Source organism: Brachionichthys hirsutus, chromosome 18 (genome assembly GCF_040956055.1).
Source record: "Brachionichthys hirsutus isolate HB-005 chromosome 18, CSIRO-AGI_Bhir_v1, whole genome shotgun sequence".
Taxonomy (NCBI): domain Eukaryota; kingdom Metazoa; phylum Chordata; class Actinopteri; order Lophiiformes; family Brachionichthyidae; genus Brachionichthys; species Brachionichthys hirsutus.
The window spans coordinates 6,500,993-6,520,174 of NC_090914.1; the positions used below are offsets into that span (position 1 = coordinate 6,500,993).

Genomic DNA, 19,182 nt, shown 5'->3' on the forward strand with positions numbered 1-19,182 from the left:
ACATTTGAGTGGTTAAAATGACTTAACGGTATTATCTTTATGCTGGTCTTTGCCCGCATGCCTAAAAATCCTTATGAATGGTGGGACTAAATTATAGATAATATCCTAAAGTGATCAATTTGCATTGATTTGCCAGCAATCGTGGGTCTTCACATGATTGGAGCGCGCTATAGTCTAAGGGACAATTGGGTCGAAGACTCAAAGTTTAAAGCCTGTTGTTTATCTTCAATGCTATGTGAGGCGTAGGGGGGCGTCTACATGTGCAGCGCTGCGATTGCTCTGCATTCATTATACTGAACTAAGTTTCAGTTTTATGTTTTCAGCACAAGCAAACAAAAGCTGAAGCCTGTGCCCCTGTTAGCTCGTCTGTTATGAGACTCATTGCATTGTCTTATTGAGACTGTACATTGTCGTTGTGTGTGTGTGTGTGTGTGAGAGTTTGTGTTTCTGCTTGTGCAACCATCTACCTTTACATTCTAAAGTTAAAGCATAAACATCCCTTGATTCGATGTGCATGCAACCGCCCTCATGTAGGGAAACCACAGTAGTTTAAAGAAATGTGGACAAATGCAGCAGAATTTCCATGTTTTTCCATTCGGGCACTCTTCTGTGGTTATTTATTGTGACATCTGCAGTCTCTTTTTTGTTTACATGCGTGAGTTTGTGCGCGTTAGCTGTTTTTGGATGATACTTGTTTATTCCATTTCATGACTTCAAAGGTCCACCACAGCCTCTTCCCATCTTCTGTTTACCCACTCGGCCTCTCTTTTGGTGGCGCGTCAAGTCGTGTTGTGCAAGCGGATAGATAACACCGGTGTCTGACCTTTCCTCTCGCTCTACGGTGGTGTCCAGTGGTTGTCCCAGGTTAGCCATGGATACCACCACCTCCCTGAAGATGACCTCGCTGGCTGTCCAGAGTCTGTTCGGCTATGTGGAAGAGGAGAACCTGGCTGCCATTAAAGCACATTTGGACAAGTTTAAAGACGTGGACAGCCGGAGTGATGTAAGTCATTCGTTAGCAGTGCAGAATTTGAAGTAATGAGAGGTTCTTAGTGATCAATATTTTGTGAGACAAGGGATAATAGAATCTGTTGAAACTGCAAAAGGAGGAATTCTTTTCCTGTGTGTTTTTGTTGTTTAGTCCACAAACACAAAAGGAAGTAAGAAAACATGAAAAACTCTTGTTTTAACCAAAATTGCTACTGAAAATATAGAAAATTGAGGTAATACAAATACCCTCTGAATAAAATAACAAAGATTGAGATTTCCGTACCCTTAAGAACAATTGAGAGTTTAGATGGGCGTGCAGAAAGACAGGATGTTCGCACTACCTAAGAAATATTTTGTATCACAATGAAGAGTCACAAACTATAAGGAAGCAATCCTACAGACAGCCTTTCCTATATAGCAATGAGCTGCAACCACGTAGTGCTAGTACCCTATTCAGTATGCTCGAGACGTGCTTCTAAGATATCATGCAACATGATTATACTTAGAGCCACCAATGTATTGAGAGACTGCTGCTTTTGATCGTTATCCCTTAAATTGAACAGTTTAAAAGAATTTTCTGTAGAGGCAACATTTCATTAAGACTGTAGGATTATAGTTAATCAAATAACATCTCTGCCTGCCAGTGAATGCTCTGAGGGTTGCTGAGAAAGCGGTGTCATTAACTTCCTTGTTGGTGTGCTAAATTTGATGACAGAGTCTCTGTTCCTTCCCTCTCCCTGTTCCAGAATGGACAGACTCCCCTGATGGTGGCGGCTGAGCAGGGCAATTTGGAGATAGCGCAGGAGCTCATCAGGAGAGGAGCCAACGTTAACTTGGACGATGCTGTAAGCACGCTCACGCACGACCTCACACGCACATCCGCACGCCGTTGGACGGCACAGGAGGCGAGGCACAGGTGGCAAAACAGCGCAATCATTTTAGCCGCATCATCCTGTTCGGAAAGGACGCATCGTTGAACGAGCGACCTCGATGCTCCGTCTTGCTGAACTCGCCACGCTCGGGCTTCGTCATGGCTGTCACGAGCCGTAATGATGAGTTATTACACACTTTTACCGTTGCACTTTTGACTAAATCACAGGATCTCCTTGCTGGCCAACACCCTGTTCTTTCAGGACCCCCCCCCCCACACGCACACACACACACACAATGTCACGCATGCATTATGCTCCTCCCACTTGGACATACGCTTGCACGCTCACACACCACACCTCACGTGTGCGTAACCTGCCATTACAAACTGCACACTTAAAAACTTGAGCTCACATTAACACAGAAGAGGGACAGGAGAAGCGTTAGAGCTTTTGCTCGCTGTTGTTCTTCATGTCCATGCGACACCGTGTTCCTATGAGCACCTGGTATGACCAGCTGGTAGGTACAGTGGCTTTAAAGTTCAGGCAGACAGCTGGTTTTGGTGTTCCCGAGGGTAAAATGTTGTCCATGTGAGCAGGACTGCTGGACGGCCTTGATCTCGGCATCTAAGGAGGGTCACATCGAGGTGGTGAGAGAGCTGCTGGAGAACAATGCTAACCTGGAACATCGAGACATGGTGAGAATGTTAAATGAGAATTTAAGACACTGGGGTGTATTCATTAAAAAAAAATTACAAATCCTGCTATGGCAACCCCATGACTCACCCTACGCAGACTCTGATTTTGTTTTGATACCTTGATTTTATGGTCATTAAAGGTTTTGAAAAATATGGTGATGCCTGTGTTGGTTGCACTGGATGATCCATTATCCACGAAATGGACAGAAAATGGAATTACTGTATGTGTAATGGCTCACTTCTAGTAGTAATCCTATTTACCGTGCACTGTTCTCTCCGCATGGGGATGGGATTTGATTTCATCTTGGGGTCTGGATCTGGACAGAATCTCTGTAGTCTTGCTGTGTCGGTCAGCCAACCTGTACATGCATGTGCACAATATTGTCGGCATGCTGCTGAGACATACATTTTATTACCTGGAGCGAAACATGCTCTGTATTATTTGTGTTTGAGAGGCAATGTGAATTTCCAGCAGCCAGAAATCCCATTAATTTTAAACTGATGAGCAAAGCGCCTCAATGTGGGAAGAAAGTGATGCATTAGATATCAGTAACACATTTTTTCCATTCACTATTTTATGATGTATGACAGGACATGTAAGTTTAATCCTCATCTTTTTTTGACTTTATGGAAGTGACTGACTCAGTGCTGTGCAGGACGTGTCTAAGCGGCGCCGGACCGATCCCAGTCATCACAGTGGGATTATAATAAACCACAGCGTGTGACTTAGTTCACCCACTGGAAAGAGTGTCACACCGTTTTTTAATAGTCTGTCTTTTACCACAACTGCAAAAAATAATTTTCCCATCCACATTATTACATGCACGTAGTATATTTCAATATTTAGACAATGCTACTCTCATATTTGTTTATGATTAATGCAACGCTGGTCTGTGTATGTTCCCTCAGGGAGGATGGACTGCTCTCATGTGGGCTGCTTATAAAGGATGTACAGATGTGGCTGAGCTGCTCTTGGATAAAGGAGCTAATCCCAACATCACTGGTCAGGTACTGAGACTTTTCTTTTTTCTTTTGGCCCGTCCTGTCAGGGGTCACCACAGCAAACCGACCTTCTCCACTGCACTCTCACTGTTTTTATGTATCTATACGAGCATTAAAACCTGTGAAATGGGAGTACCCGCAAGCATGTTCTTCATCTTCGGAGTCTGAGGCCTCATCATCTTCTGTTTCTGTCGTCATGCGCAGCGCTAATGTTAGCACAGCCGCAGAGCTGACACTGATCATTAGTGTCCTCTGCCTCAACAGTACAGCGTCTACCCCATTATCTGGGCGGCAGGTCGAGGCCATGCTGAGATCGTCCATCTCCTGCTGCAGCACGGCGCCAAGGTCAACTGCTCAGACAAGGTAACTACATACCGACGTAAGGATGACTCCTTTATATCTCTTTCTTTGGGTGGGGACTTATTATCTTTTCCCTCATAGTATGGCACCACTCCTCTGATATGGGCAGCCAGGAAAGGCCACTATGACAGTGTGATGCATCTACTGGCAAATGGAGCGGATGTGGACCAGGAAGGAGCGGTAAGATAGTGGTGCATTTGCTGCAAATGGTTGATAAGTATTAATCCATAATGCTCAAAAGAGACCTGATACCCTCGCTCTAAAATCTAACAAACTTTACACAGTTTGATTTCACACGATCCCGGTTTAATGGTCATGAGCACCAACGTGCAACATGAAATAACTCAACCTGGGACCCAGCGCATCGGTGCTACTTCCAGTCATGTTAAAAGTTAGACGAAGGTGTTCTCTTTCTGTGTCTTTTCAGAACTCGATGACGGCTTTGATTGTGGCGGTTAAAGGCGGCTATACAGAGGTAGTCAAGGAGCTGCTGAAGACGAACCCTAACGTTAACATGACGGACAAAGATGGCAGCACAGCCCTGGCCACTGCTGCTAAGGAGGGACACACTGAGATTGTCCAGGACCTGCTGGACGCCGGGACCTATGTCAATATCCTAGACAGGGTGAGGCCTGTTCAGAGGAAGAACGACTGATATGAAAAACAGTGTGACTGGAAAAACAACTCGTATGTGTCTACTTTTCTTTTTTTCCTGGTCTTGTTTAGAGTGGGGAAACAATGTTGATAGGAGCAGTGAGAGGAGGTCATGTGGAGATTGCCCGAGCTCTGCTGAACAAATATGCAGATATTGATGTCAGGGGCCAGGTGGGAACTCATCGCTCACTGTTTTGCAGCCTTGTTGATGTTTCAAAGACCGCAGGAGGCCCTTTTGTGTTCTCTAGCTTTTGTTTCTGACCTGAAATGTAATCTGTTTATTTTTTAAGTACATGAATATACACAAGTAAGTATTATTGCAATATAAGCAGGCACATCCACATGCCCCATGAGTTTTACAACACACTATACACATACTTTACACACATATAATGCACTGCATTCTCAGCTTTGCACATAATTCTGCATGATTGCCTGTTTGTATTTCCGACACCTCACTTTCTGAAGATCACAGTTTTTTTTGCCTGTTTTTCTACGTCAGGATGGAAAGACTGCCCTCTACTGGGCAGTGGAGAAAGGCAACGCTACCATTGTCAGAGACATTCTCCAGTGTAACCCTGACACCGAGAGCTGCACTAAGGTACGCCTGGAACACCGCACCCAGTAGTAAATAAGTAAAAGGACAAAAACTGTCTTATCTTTACTTGTATTAGTCCTCTTGTGTCTACAATGTTGTATGCAAATTATAAAAATATGAACATAGGCAAAGAGTATAATATAATATACTACAGACCCTACCTACAAAGCCACCATCCATAACTAATAACAATGTGTCTGTTGTGCATTTTTGAATTATAGGACGGAGAGACTCCACTCATCAAAGCCACAAAGATGAGGAACATAGAGATAGTGGAGCTTCTGCTGGACAAAGGAGCAAAGGTGTCTGCATTGGACAAGGTACTTTTTAAAACACACTTGCGCATTATAGTGGTGTTTATTTAGTTGCATGTTTTTGAACCTTTTGTTATTTTGTTCCACTCAGAAAGGAGACACGCCACTCCACATTGCCATTCGAGGGCGAAGCCGAAAGTTGGCTGAGCTGCTGTTGAGGAACCCTAAAGATGGCCGCCTGCTTTACCGGCCCAATAAAGCTGGAGAGACGCCATACAACATTGACTGTACCCACCAGAAAAGCATCCTCACTCAGATATTTGGAGCAAGTATGACCCATTAATCAAAAAGCTCATACCCAAAAAGATTAAACTGCACTTCTGCACTGTTTATCTTCTGCACTTCTCTTCCAGAGCACCTCTCCCCCTCTGAGTCAGATGGAGACATGTTGGGCTATGACCTGTATAGCAGCGCTCTAGCAGACATCCTCAGTGAGCCCACCATGCAGCCGCCTATCTGTGTTGGACTGTACGCTCAGTGGGGCAGCGGCAAGTCGTTCCTCCTCAAGAAGCTGGAGGGTTAGTCAAATCACAGGAGTCTCAATATCTGTCATAAGATACTGTTTTGATTCCCTTCTTTTTTTGTCTCACAGATGAGATGAAGACCTTTGCAGGTCAGCAAATAGAGCCATTGTTCCAGTTCTCTTGGCTGGTCGTCTTCCTCACGCTGCTCCTGTGCAGCTCGGTGGCCGTTGTTCTCTGCTTCACTGTGGATCCCAAGCTGGCAATTTCCATCTCCCTCAGCCTCCTTGCCCTGCTCTACATATTTTTCGGTGTGAAGACAAATCTAGAGAAAGAAATGCAATGCTGTTGTGATATCTGATGACTGTAATGACATTCTGTTGTCAATGACCTGCACTGTAGAAGGAGCATGCTCTTGGGAATTGGTTGAAATACATAATGGCATTTTTTTTTTTTACTATATTCTGTTTTAAGGACAACAAAAGGAATTTCAAAGGGATTAAATAGTAATGTTTATACACGTGTTTACCTGAATTAATAATAATTTGCTGTCCTCAGTGTTGGCTTACTTTGGGAGTCGACGTGAGAGGGAGAACTGGAACTGGGCGTGGGCCATCAGCACACGCCTGGCTCGTCAGGTCGGTTACCTGGAGCTGCTGCTCAAACTGATGTTTGTCAACCCCCCTGAACTTCCTGAGCAGACCACCCGTGCACTACCTGTGAGGTGCGTCACACACACACACACACACACACCTGCATTTTGCTATATAACTTAATGAACTGACGCATTGTTTTTCTTTCTTTGTCACACAGGTTTTTGTTCACGGATTATAACCGTCTGTCCAGCGTTGGAGGAGAGACTTCCATGGCTGAAATGATTGCCACGCTCTCAGATGCCTGTGAGAGGGAGTTTGGCTTCCTGGCTGCCAGGCTTTTCAGGGTTTTCAAGAGCAGTGGAGTCCAAGGTGATTTAATTTAACTAGAATCTTACAGCTGCAAACATGAACATGCATTATCATTGGTTAATGGCTGAAAAATGGATGACCAGGTCCCTTTTAATGAGGTTTGTTTTCACTGGTTTCTTGTTGCACCAATTAAAAAAATAGAATGAGACTGAGAAAATAGAATTGCCGGCGTTGGTTTGTTTGTCTGTCTTTTAGCAAAATAACTCAAAAGGTTACAGATGGATCTTGATGAAATATTGGAACTTAAAATTCCCTGTTCAGACTTTTATATATTTACGACATAGATCCTCTAAAGATCTTAATTTGGAACAGCTTCTTCCCCAGAGCTGTGAAAGCAGTCGTTCCCTTGCAGTGATCTGGGACTCGGAAGGGACGCTCTGTGCTTGTTCCACTGTGCTGCTGTTGCTGTTTTGCACTACTGTTACGCTACTATTACGGTGTATATATCTAGAATTTGTGAAGGTTGTAGTAATTTCAAAGTTAATCTCATTTCTTGTCTTCTATCTTCCTCTCAAACCCAGGTAAGAAGTGGAAGAAAACCTGTTGCGTTCCATCCTTCATCCTGTTTGCCTTGACACTGGGATGCTTGATCACTGGTATGGCTCTGCTGGCCATCTTTAAGGTGTGTTAGAGTAACAAGCTGGGGAATCTAGATTTAAATACAAAGACAATTCATCCCTGGATCCCCTTAATTAATAATTAATTATGTTTCAATGCTTTCATTTCTCAGGTCGACTCTGAAAACTTAACAGTGAATGCAGTGCTGATTGCCATGGCCAGTGTGGTTGGGCTGGCCTTGCTGCTCAACTGTAGAACCTGGTGGCAGGTGGCTGACTCTGTCCTCAACTCTCAGAGGAAGCGGCTTCACGGTGCCGCCAACCACCTGCATAAACTCAAGAGTGAAGGATTTATGAAGGTGGGATACGACACTCGTAATAGTGTTGTATTAAGGATGGAAGAAAATCTTTGATGATGATTAAGCAACTGATATAATTTCATATTTCTCAAATTGTAAGCCTGAAATCTCATGCAAATGTCTTTGTAGGATTACGTAAAACATTTAAAGTATTGTGAGGCTTACAAGGAAAAGTTCAAAGAATGGAATGTCTACAATCCTCTGCCACAAAAATGGTCAAGTAGAATTTCACTTGGAAATGTTTGCAATAGACATGTAATATATTCACAGTGATAAAAAAATTGGTGGTGCCCAATCAAACCCCAAATCTTTCTTAAACCCTGGCCTGAGGGCCAGACAGTCAGCTCTTTACGGACACCCCTGCTAAATTTAGATGCATATATTGCATTCCCGGTCCAGCTGTATTCAGTGGGAAGCTGTGGAGACGGATTACATTGCCCACTCCATCTGTTCGGATTCTGGTTCCCATTCCTTGAGAGATTTGCACTTCCAGTCTTGTAAAACCTTTGCTGAATAGATTTGAAACTTTCAAACACTGAATTTAAATATTTTAAAGTCTTGAATATGTTCAGGATATTTTTTGCAGCTTTAATTCTAATTCAATATCGTTCTCTTTCAAGTCACATAAACCTTAACAATTAACAAGTCTAAACCTTTTTTCCCCCCTTTCCTTTTACCAGGTTTTAAAACATGAGGTGGAGTTGATATCAAAAATGGCCAAAGCAATTGATGGATTTACCCAGAACCAGACACGCATGGCCGTCATCATCGATGGACTGGATGCCTGTGAGCAGGACAAAGTGCTGCAGATGTTGGACACGGTGTGTTTGCACGTGATTTGTTGTGTGGGGACGGAAGTGATGAGCGCAGCGTCCTTTTTTGCTTATAACAAGATAATATGAAGGAATGACATTTTCCAGCTGCCATGTGGTCTTAACTTTCAGTGGGTCTTTTATCTGGACACACAGTCCCACACCTTTCTAGTACTACGCATCCATCCTGGTGTTCCCAGCTGCGTCAGCTCCACTCAGCCAGCTGCTATAATAAAATTTCCTTTAGCCAAATGTTATTATTTAATGAAGTAAGCCCAGAGAAGATGGCAACCTCCTGTGCTAATTTAATCTCCTCATCTCTGTAAGCACTCCCCAGTCACTCTGAAACAATTGTCAGCTTTGAAATCCAATTCTTAGGTTATACACGATACCAAAATCGGTTATCTCATCATTCTCGTCCTCCTCCAGGTGCGGGTTCTCTTCTCCAAAGGCCCATTTATCTCAATTTTTGCCAGTGACCCCCATATTATCATCAAAGCCATCAACCAAAACCTCAACAGTGTGCTGAGAGACTCCAACATCAACGGCCATGACTACATGAGGAACATCGTTCACCTGCCTGTATTCCTAAACAGTAGAGGTCTTAGTACGTCTAAGAAGCTCTGCATGGAAGCCCCCACCAATGGAGAGGCATTGTCCACTGAGGGTAAGGACAAGTGCTAATATACGTATATTGTATTATATGCACACAATTTTGGATAGACGTTTTTGGTTTCTTATCAGCCTGTTGTTGTGTCCTCGTATGTCTCTCCCAGGATGGCATGAAGATACGGACAGGAAGCTATCACAGACCAGTCTAGCCCAAGACCAGGCCAGGTTTGGCAGCAAGAATGCCCTAAACCGCAGGGTAACCAATATTCAGTTTGAGTTTATTCTTATGGCGCAATGATCAATATGTTAACACGTTAGACAGAAATATCACAAAGCTGGAAAATGGATGTTAAAATGCTTTTAGATCTCAAAAACATGAATAGACAACCAGGGTTAGAAGTACTGGTACTGCCTTGGTAACCCTCACTGGGGGTGGGGGGTTGTTGGCAGCCAGTGCACAGGCCAGAGGACAGAAGGAGACGCGCTTGGAAGAGAAAGGTGCCCGGTGTGCAGCCAAGGTTCCTGGTTTAATTGATGTAATGACTGTTTATCCTTCCTGCTGCACTGCCTCCGCCTAATGACGAGGTCGAGCAGCGGTGGGTCCTTATGACAAAACACTGGCACCAGGTCTGCTGGCAGGAGGCTAAGTGACTCTGCTGCTGATGCCCCCCCCCCCCCCCTCTCCTTCTGTGAGACCTTCTCTTTACCCCTCCTGCCCTCCTTTCCACCTCCCTCTCTTGTAAGTGTGCTTCACATGTTTGTTCCCCGGGTTTACCAGTAACCCTTATTATTAGTTCTAACCTTTGACCCCCTTATTATTAGGTGGTGTTCTCTTCTTATTTGTCCTTGACCACAATCTTAGAGACTCGCTGGATGCCAGCTGATGACATGACGGTTTTTTAATGTGCATTTTATCATTTGTTTTGACTTCTTGAAGGACACATACCGACGTCGGCAGATGCAGAGGACCGTCACCAGACAGATGTCTTTTGACCTAACCAAGCTGTTGGTGACTGAGGACTGGTTTAGCGACATCAGCCCACAGACCATGAGGAGGCTGCTCAACATTGTTTCTATCACAGGTAAGGAATAAACTCTTTAATAGATCATAAAAAGATTAAAGAACAAGACAGGAGTTTCAGAAATTACTGCATGATTGCTAGGTTTGTTTTCTCTGGGAAGTTGGAAGAAAGACCAGAGCAGTGACCTCTGAGACCACTAATCCTTTATCTTATGATTGACAGGTCGTCTATTGAGGGCCAATCAGATCATCTTTAACTGGGACCGACTGGCATCGTGGATAAACCTGACAGAAGAGTGGCCCTACAGGACTTCATGGATCATCCTGTTTTTGGAAGAGACGGAGGGTATTTCCTCTGAAGTCTCTCTGAAGACCATCTATGAGAGGTGCAGATACAATCTCCTCTTCATCACGTCTCTGATGGAGAAGGAATACAGATTCACATTCTTTGCATTATGTAGCTTCTTTTTCTCTAGTTTAAAACAAATCATTTGTTTTCTTGATTTAGCCTTTTTTCCTTCAGTTTCTTCGTCTTTCATTTTGAACGTAACAGTAGCAGACTGGAGCTACCGTTAACACAAGATGAAATGGAAGTTAGTTTAGCTTTAGATGCACAGTGTTAAAAAAAAAAACTGTTTTAAGTCAAATTTGACTTTGCAAGACAAAGGACCCCAATTGATTCCAGTGGCCCCCCCATTGGTGTAAGAAGAGCTATTCCTCCTCTGCGCTTCCATTACTGGATGGATATGTGTGGCTCAATGCTGCCTTGTCTTGTAAAGCATATTAAATGATTAGTCAGAGTAGAATTGCACAAAATAAACAGTCCATTAATCATTTCACCGCAGTGGTGCTGGAGGCCAGGATAAGGCCATCCATGGTAGCTCTAGCTTAATATTTTTAAAGCTTAGCAACGTTTATGTCATGAATACGTGCCTGAAGTTTGATTAATTGCCTAGTTTTGTTTGTCATTTTACTGGTTAGAGTAATTGCATGGCCTTTACATGACGATAATATTAAATAATAATACATCTCAAATGTTGCCTAAAAAGAGTGTACTGTATACAGTAAATAGTAATAATGAAAAATATTGGCCAAAGCACATATCCTTGGTGAATGCTTCTGTGTATGGATGATTTAAAGAAATGGTGACATAAACAGGTTCGACCAGCAGGTGGCAGTACAGGCTCTTGCTTTGCGTTAGTCCACAGTTTCTGTCTATGGAAATGACGGCCGCACTAACTGGCACTGACAGACAAATTGCGATCATCATAACTCAAAAGACAAATGATGTCTGCATTATTGCTCGGACTTCTCCGGGTTGCTGAGGGACACAATTCCTCATCACTGGTCAGAAGACAAATGAGACTCGGATGTCTGTGGTTGCGCGGCGATGGAAAGGTCTCCTATCTGTGTGCGTGTAAACAGTATGACTGCTCATGCCGTTGTGTGTTTGCGAACGCGGATTCTTCTCGGCATGTTCACGACAGATGAGAGGACGAGAACCGACACGGGCGGAGCCGCTGGGTTTGGGTGCTGTTGTGCATCAGTCGCTGGCCTTTAAAGGTTGCACTCTGTCACAATACACTAGCGACTATGACTCCTGCGGCAGTGAGGTGTCAGAGACCGTTACTGTCAGCCAATCAGCCAGCTAGATTTAGGAGACAAACCCTCCCTCCCTCTTCTCAAAGGCAAATTGCTGTCTCATTTGACTTCGTTTTTAAAGAACAATGGGCATTACCTTTTAGTTTTTATGCGGCAATGCCGTGTTTCGTGGTGTCGTACAGCATTGGGTTGGGGTGGGGGGAGGGGCGGCAGAGTACAGGTTTGATTACTTTATAAGGTGTGAGGATTGTTGCCTCTTGTATTTGTTAATCTACACAATGATACGTTTCCCTACACTTCTCTGATTCATGTTTTTTCATCGTGTTTAGTTTTACCATTATTACAAGTGAAAGTAATACAGGAAAATATGATTGTGTACTACGACAGCCATAATATTCTTGTGGGTCTCTGCAGCTAACAGTCTAGCTGTAAATGAATTTACTGCTTCGTGGAATTGGGTTTACACTCTTCATTCAACTTAATGGAGCCATCTTGTTTCTGACCGGCGGTCCTGCCTTCCCTTATCTTGCTTTTCTCTCGATGTCTTTCCGAATGGCTGCTCTGTGGCCCTAATGATGATGACAGGAAGACTCAAACATGCCAAACACAGCGGCTCGCCTAGAGGCCTTATCTCTTGTAGTGATCTTCCGCTGATAAGACTCAGGCCTCTGTGTGCTCTTTTCTTCCTCTTTCTCGTGTTCCTATTTTCATACGTTGTCCCCTTTGCAAAGGACGAGCACTTGACTGGTCTCTGAACCTCAGGTTAATTTCTCTTGACTGTCTGCTTGAAAAGTGGATAGATACTCTACTTCCCACTTTAGCGGCGTATGTTCAGCACGTGCACATATATCACATTTCATTCCTTAGACTCAACCAGTAGAGCACTTCCTGTTCTCTGTTAGTTATGGTTGAAATGTTTTTGTTTAATTTGTTCACTACAAAACCACAAAAGAAAGTTCAGACCTCATGCATGTGCTTTGTTTGCATTTCAGACGCATATGCGTTTGTGCAGAGCTGCACTCCCCTGAGCGTTACTAAGTGAATATATTAGTGGTGAAGTGAACACGGGGTAAGTCAGCCCCTTATAGGTCAACTGTCGCCCTGCATCTCAGTCACAAGGCGGCCGGGACTTCCTCTCCTCTCCTCTTTGTAAGGATTCGTGCAGCGTAGTGGGCTACAGCTCACCACAGATATGGTGTTTTACAGATAAATCCTTTTAAGGCTAAGAATAAAAATGCATGCTTGATCCTGGCTTGATCTTTTACGTTTGTGACAGTGTCCATTTGGTAAACCCTCCCTTGCTGTGGTTTTGCTAGATTGAAGAAATCAGTTCATTACACATTGTTTAAAACACTTAATAAATAATATGACACTTTCATATCTAAATTTGCCTTATAAATGAATGTATTTTATTCCGTAAACAAACATAGATTTCTTTTAACAATCACTTAAAGATGGAGAAATGTCCTAGCTTAAAAAATAAAAGAAAGAAATCAAATATTTTTGTCGCTCCTCCCATAAAAGATAAATACATATTTATATATAGATGATTGCACATCTCACATGAAAAATAATTTGTATAAACCAGTTAAAATATGTTTTTAACCAAATAACAAGCATCCATGGTGGACTGTAAAGTGTCAATGTTGCACACAGCATGAAGAGAAATCTGTAGTGCTAATTCCTGTACAGGTAGGGGGCCAGTACTGCCCTTCTAATCTGATGTAGAATGTGTAATCCGTTAATAACCTCAGCGATTTCTATCATTAACAGCAAGACAAGGGGCTGCCTCGAGTAATGCAGGGGGAAAGAGCTGCTGTCTGTAGGAGTTATTGGCTGAAAGAAATCAAGCTTACACACATGCAAAGTGTAACTAAAATGTTTGTCTCACTAGTTCTGCAGGGACGCTTACACAATTACACCTCGAGCAGTGAGCCAGCAACGTGGCCTCCCCAGAACACTGACAGAAACAGAACAGAAAACAAAACAAGTGTTTTGAACCGACCTCTGTATTTTTAGTCATCAAATTAACAACTCTAAATCTGTTTTTTTTTTTTGTCACTAGCAAATTGAATTTGGAGCCTGCAGCCTTGTGACCATCATTCTCAGCATTATCATTTCTTCCCTGCCTCTTCTCAGGAGTCAGTTGTTCCTTGTTTTAGCTGCCATTAGAGCCTAAATGGCTGCGTCTAACTAAGCTATCTTCCGCTGCATGGTTATTGCTTTAAAGCAGGCCTGCCATTTCCAATGACTGCTAATGGACTTTTTAACATTTGTATTTTTTTATTTCCTTTATGTCGTTTAGTCATTACATTATATTTAGCCTTGTTTGTTTATTTGTTTGTTTGCAGGATTGTAGAAAAACTGCTGGTCTGATTTTAATGAAATATGGTGGAGGGATTCAACTCGGAACAATAAAATTCTGAAGCAGATCCAAATTGCTGCACAGATACACAAGTTATTTTGCACTTTCAAGGGATTTAGTTGTGGGTCAGCCCCTCCACAACTCAAACGTCCTGTAAGGTAACTAGACAGTAGACGGTAAGTTGCAGCACTCTGATAATCACCGGACACACCTTCAGTCACTTTTTAAATGCTCTTCAGTCTGCAGTTGACAGTTTCAGTCAATGTTTCCAAGTATTGGTTTTTTTGTAATATAAATAGTGCTGTTTTTTTTTTTTTTACTTGCGGGTCGAACACATTTGGGCCAAATGACGTAAAGGGGCAGCGTCAGTTCAGCCCCCCCGAGAGAGCAAGAGAGAGAGCGAGAGAGAGAGTGTATTCCTGGACATCCAGATCCTGTTTTCAGCTCTACATTAAAAAGTGTCACTGGTCCGCTGAGCAGGTTCCTGCTCTGCTCTGACATCTGGTGCCCTGCGTGTGCCAGAATGCCCCCGAAACACTCAAGAGTGTGTTTCTGGCGCTCCACCTGAATCCTCTGTTTATCACACGCCCCCACACAAACACAGATTGCAAACAAACTGTTGCCATACACATATCCACACTTACTCACACGCACACATGTAAAATGCATTCATGCTGTAACTGAAACAAACCCACATGCGAACACTTTTTGCCACGATACAACTCGTCCGTGTCATGCACATGCAGCAGATGCGCGCACACGCGTGCACACCCAGCTCTCGCACCAGTGCAAGAACATATGTCACCACCGACTCCTCTGGGAATCCAGTGTAACTAATCAGGCCCTGAGATTCAGGCTGCATTCAGCAGACGTGCATGCACGCACACAAACACACATATGCACAAATAAACTTGCACACATACAAGTGCTTGTAATTCCACGGTGTCGGAAGCAGAACACTGCAGAGAAAATGTTGTCAGGTAAAGGTGTGATGCTTTTTAAGCCCTTTTCACTGTTTCCATCACGTGAATAATTAGCCACCTCTCTCTTCGCTTCCCTATTTCCCAGTCCCTCTCTTGCAGATTGACAAGCTGCTATCTCAGTACTTCTCAGACACTTCTAACTTTTCTATATATAATCGCACTCTGAGAGAATATGTAGCCTGGAAATGGAGTCTTTGACTAAAGAGACTCTTAGTCCAAGTACTGAAACATTGAGATGACACTTTCTTCTCTTTCAGGATTATTTTAATTGTCACTATTATTGTAATTCAGTTGCAATTATATTCCAAGATAAAAGCTTGTGTCAGTGAATTCCCATTGTGGAGTATTATAATAAGCTCTTGCGTATCTTGCTGAAAAAATTGCGAGATACTATTCTTTTGCTATGATTAATACTTATGGAAATTTCTTTCCCTGATAAGAAAAGTATTCATTGCCACACTGCCTCTTGTTTGTATTCCCCTCACATTCTTAATACTTTCAATTCTACAGAGATGCACATCAAATGCTCAAATAGTTTCTTATCTTCTCTTTGAGGGAGCCTGTGATCCCTTTCCCAGAAGGTATTTCATTTAAAGGTGGAGTTAAGCCTAAAAAGCCAGCGATCATTGCCTGCCTTTTGTCACGAGACCTGAATTTATTTGAAATTGTCGAGGCTGGTGAATCCATTTATGTCTCAACAGAGTTCTCGCTTCATCGCTGAGACGACGCCAGGGCTTTATTGATTCTCCCTGACGGTGACCTAACAGAATCACCCTACAGAGTAACAGATAAAAATGGATGGACACAAAAAAATCAAAATATGCTTGGAGTGAGATAAAGGAAAGGGTTGGTCTTGGATGAAAAAAGGCATCGAAAGACAGTCGGAACAATAACGTCTATTCTGAGGAGCTAAAACAGGGTGAAGGAATCAAAGTGTGCGACTACTGAAGCAGGTCAGAACTGATACGAGCAGGATTACTGCTGTGGATTTGTTATTGGTGTGTTCAAAGCCTCAGGTGATGCTGCTGCACCAAGTGAGATAGTCCAGGTGGTGAACACACACACACACACACACATACGTCCCCTGGTTCCACACAATGGCTGGAACTAGTTCCCTACTGATTCCTTATGAGTGGATGCATGCGTGTTGGCCTGGCCCGCAGCGTCGTTCCTCCATTCCTCAGGTGTTTGGCGGTGGTGACTCGGTGATGAATCAGCCACAGGCCAGGTGACGAATTCGCATGTGTGTGTGTCGACTTCAGCGTAAGGACAGAAAAAAACCATCGTGCGGAATTCTTTGTTAGAAAATCCTTAAAGCCCTTTTCATTCCTGCCTGTAAGCCGAAGTTGAAGGATTAGTCTAATTGGTCTGAAATCAGAGAACGGCTCCCTTCCCTTTTTTGTACAAAGCATAAAGAGTCATTTCAAATGCAGTAAGAGCCTCTAACTACACCTCTGTCTGCCCTCCGCCTTTTAGCCAGAGTCACATATCAGTGAAAACAGGGTTGGATTAACTTTAAATGGAACACTGAGATGGCAGGAAAGGAGTTCGGGGTGAGAAACACACATCTGCTTGATAGTTCGGGATCTCACTGCTGTTGAGAATTATTGCTGATCGCTCTGTTGTTTGTCTGGGAGGGGGGGAAACTGAACTGGGGAACTGGGGGGGGGGGGATTATAAATAGCAGCACAAGATTGCAAGAGGTTCAGCTGTGACTCAGCCTCTGCAGAAGCCGCGGGCACACTTGATAGCTGCACTCACACACACACACACGCAGCACATCAGGCTTTCCTAAGGTGTGTAGATGAGTGCGAGTCCCAGAGAAGGGAAACTGAAGACAGAGCCCAACCAGCAGAGATGAAGAAGGAACACGAGTGCCCGTTTCTTCCCCATCTCTGCTTTTAAAATAACTTCTTTATTTGGCTCATGCTCCCAGCCCCTTTATAGCACCAAATGTTTAGTAATCAGCTTTGTCGGCTGGTTTTTCTCGGCCGATATGTCTCAGGTTCTAAAGAAAATCCTTCATAATCAGGAGAAGCTTTTCCTTGTTGCATCTGACCCTAATTGAAAAAATCTGCTTTATTATACAACGTCTTTGTTGGGCTCTTTCCCACCCATACTCGTACACTAATTGGCATTCTCCTGTCAGTTCACATCTTATTAGGGATGCACACATCCCACTCTGAGTGGGAGGATCGCTGCTCCAACTTGAGAAGCTTCCTTCATCACTCAGCCTTTGTATGGATTTCAGCTCGAAAGCAAAGTTATTCCAGATGTATTGTCTTCTACAGAGTTATCCTCAGTATAGGAGTCCACCTCATTTAACTCAGGATCATACAGCCAATGCCTTGCTCATTACCGCTCTCAACCCACCATTTGCTCCAAAGTGAACTCGACGGCGCAATTAGAGTCTCAATGAACAAACTCTCCATGCCCGTAGGATGCTCCAAACTCTCTTTTAGAGCATAAATCACCAGGATAAGTTTCAGGGTTTTACTATTTGTCAAGAATGAAGCCTTAATATGTCGAGTCGAGGGTTCAGTTAAGGTTTTCAGGGTCTGGAACAAGGAGGCTCCATTTGGTCGCTACACATGAGTTTAATCATCATGTCAGGGAACCACTGAAAGTCCTGAAACGTGTCTCAAAGGGAGAGACTGTTCACTCCAAAGCAGCTCAGTGTGTATCGGCCTGGTGTGTTTCCCATTAGCCTGCTTGTCTTTGTGGTTTGCTTTGAGATGCACAGGTCCCAGCACTGGAAGAAAGTTTCAGTTATTGGAGTGAACGTTGCTGTGAATCTATGTGGAAAGCAAGTTGGCAATGCCAGTACAAGGACTAAAGAAAGAGAAGGAAATTTGAGACAGGGAGGAGAACAGACAGAGGGTGTCCCCATTACATGACGGATTTGATTCAAATCAAGGAAATAAGCCTGGATCTTTAGGAGACAAAGAACATGGCGTCATTTAAGTGGAAACATGTTTTCGCTCTCAGTATCAGCCATTGAAACGGTAAACCCCTCTCTGCTTCGACGCTGCAAGATAACGTGCCAGAATGTTGGTCTGTCTGCCTGTCCACTCTTCTCCCAGAGAGGATCTCGTGGGTTCATCCACACTCTTGGCAGACACTGAGCCGGAGACTCCAGATTGAGTCTGACCAGAAGAGGAATGTGCCCGACCGGGTCCCTGTTCCCTTCTTCACCCACACGTCTTGTTCTACTGGTCAGACAGCCTGAAACACTTCAGCTTTCCTAGCACAATGTGCACAGGCGATTGTCTGTTCTGTAGGCATCTCGCCCTGTCTTTGGGCCCATTATTGAGATGTTTGACAGCGGGACCACCTCTTTGTAGCATGCTTGCGCATGTCATCTGTAAGCACAGTGGGCAGCTGTAAAGCAAAGTCAAGTGGCACATTCATGCTCGGTGCCCGGATAGAGGATGGAGGCAATAGAGAGTTGAATTCTTCTCATTGGCCTCGGCTACAGCATGTGGGAGGATGAGAGGAACAGAAAGGCTCTGCTCTGCTCCAGTCATCTTTGAGACCTATTAGCATTTGGATAAGCTCAGAAAACTCTCAGCGGACACGCCACACAGAGAGAGGTTGGGCCCGAGCGCCTGCGCTGCTGCAGCTATAAGCTGAGCCCCGTCAATGGAGCCATTGTGCAGAAACTGCTGCTGGGATGCCTGCCTGACGACCTTTATCTCACTTTGTCCTCAGTCTGCTTGAGAGTAGCACGCCGGTTTGTCGTTTGCCAAGTGATCTCTGATAAGAATGGCTTTGTTAATTTTGCCTGTCTGTTCACTGTGATTATAATTGAGACTGAAGTGATTTGTTGCTTAACGCCAAGGCCAGCAGCTCATCATTAGTTCACTTTACAAGATGCGTATTTAAAGTTCTTCCACCTCATTGACAGACTGATGCTTTGATTTGATAGGTACTATTTGTTCTGTAACAAACGATGCCGTC

The 19,182-nt window shown here is 43.8% G+C and overlaps 1 protein-coding gene across 1 annotated transcript in view; it reads left to right on the top strand.

The window, feature by feature from the left end:
* The first annotated feature begins 871 nt into the window (after positions 1–871).
* The window catches only part of kidins220a (kinase D-interacting substrate 220a), a 39,877-nt gene continuing 21,566 nt past the window's right edge, over positions 872–19,182 (top strand). Inside the window, exons 1-22 of the mRNA XM_068752444.1 lie at positions 872–1,003; positions 1,737–1,835; positions 2,459–2,557; positions 3,467–3,565; positions 3,824–3,922; positions 4,001–4,099; positions 4,347–4,544; positions 4,646–4,744; positions 5,076–5,174; positions 5,393–5,491; positions 5,577–5,754; positions 5,839–6,003; positions 6,078–6,257; positions 6,505–6,670; positions 6,760–6,911; positions 7,433–7,533; positions 7,642–7,827; positions 8,508–8,648; positions 9,069–9,306; positions 9,416–9,507; positions 10,189–10,333; positions 10,496–10,658. Of these exons, the coding sequence (XP_068608545.1) occupies positions 872–1,003; positions 1,737–1,835; positions 2,459–2,557; positions 3,467–3,565; positions 3,824–3,922; positions 4,001–4,099; positions 4,347–4,544; positions 4,646–4,744; positions 5,076–5,174; positions 5,393–5,491; positions 5,577–5,754; positions 5,839–6,003; positions 6,078–6,257; positions 6,505–6,670; positions 6,760–6,911; positions 7,433–7,533; positions 7,642–7,827; positions 8,508–8,648; positions 9,069–9,306; positions 9,416–9,507; positions 10,189–10,333; positions 10,496–10,658 (3,029 nt within the window). The remainder of the gene's footprint in view (positions 1,004–1,736; positions 1,836–2,458; positions 2,558–3,466; positions 3,566–3,823; positions 3,923–4,000; positions 4,100–4,346; positions 4,545–4,645; positions 4,745–5,075; positions 5,175–5,392; positions 5,492–5,576; positions 5,755–5,838; positions 6,004–6,077; positions 6,258–6,504; positions 6,671–6,759; positions 6,912–7,432; positions 7,534–7,641; positions 7,828–8,507; positions 8,649–9,068; positions 9,307–9,415; positions 9,508–10,188; positions 10,334–10,495; positions 10,659–19,182) is intronic.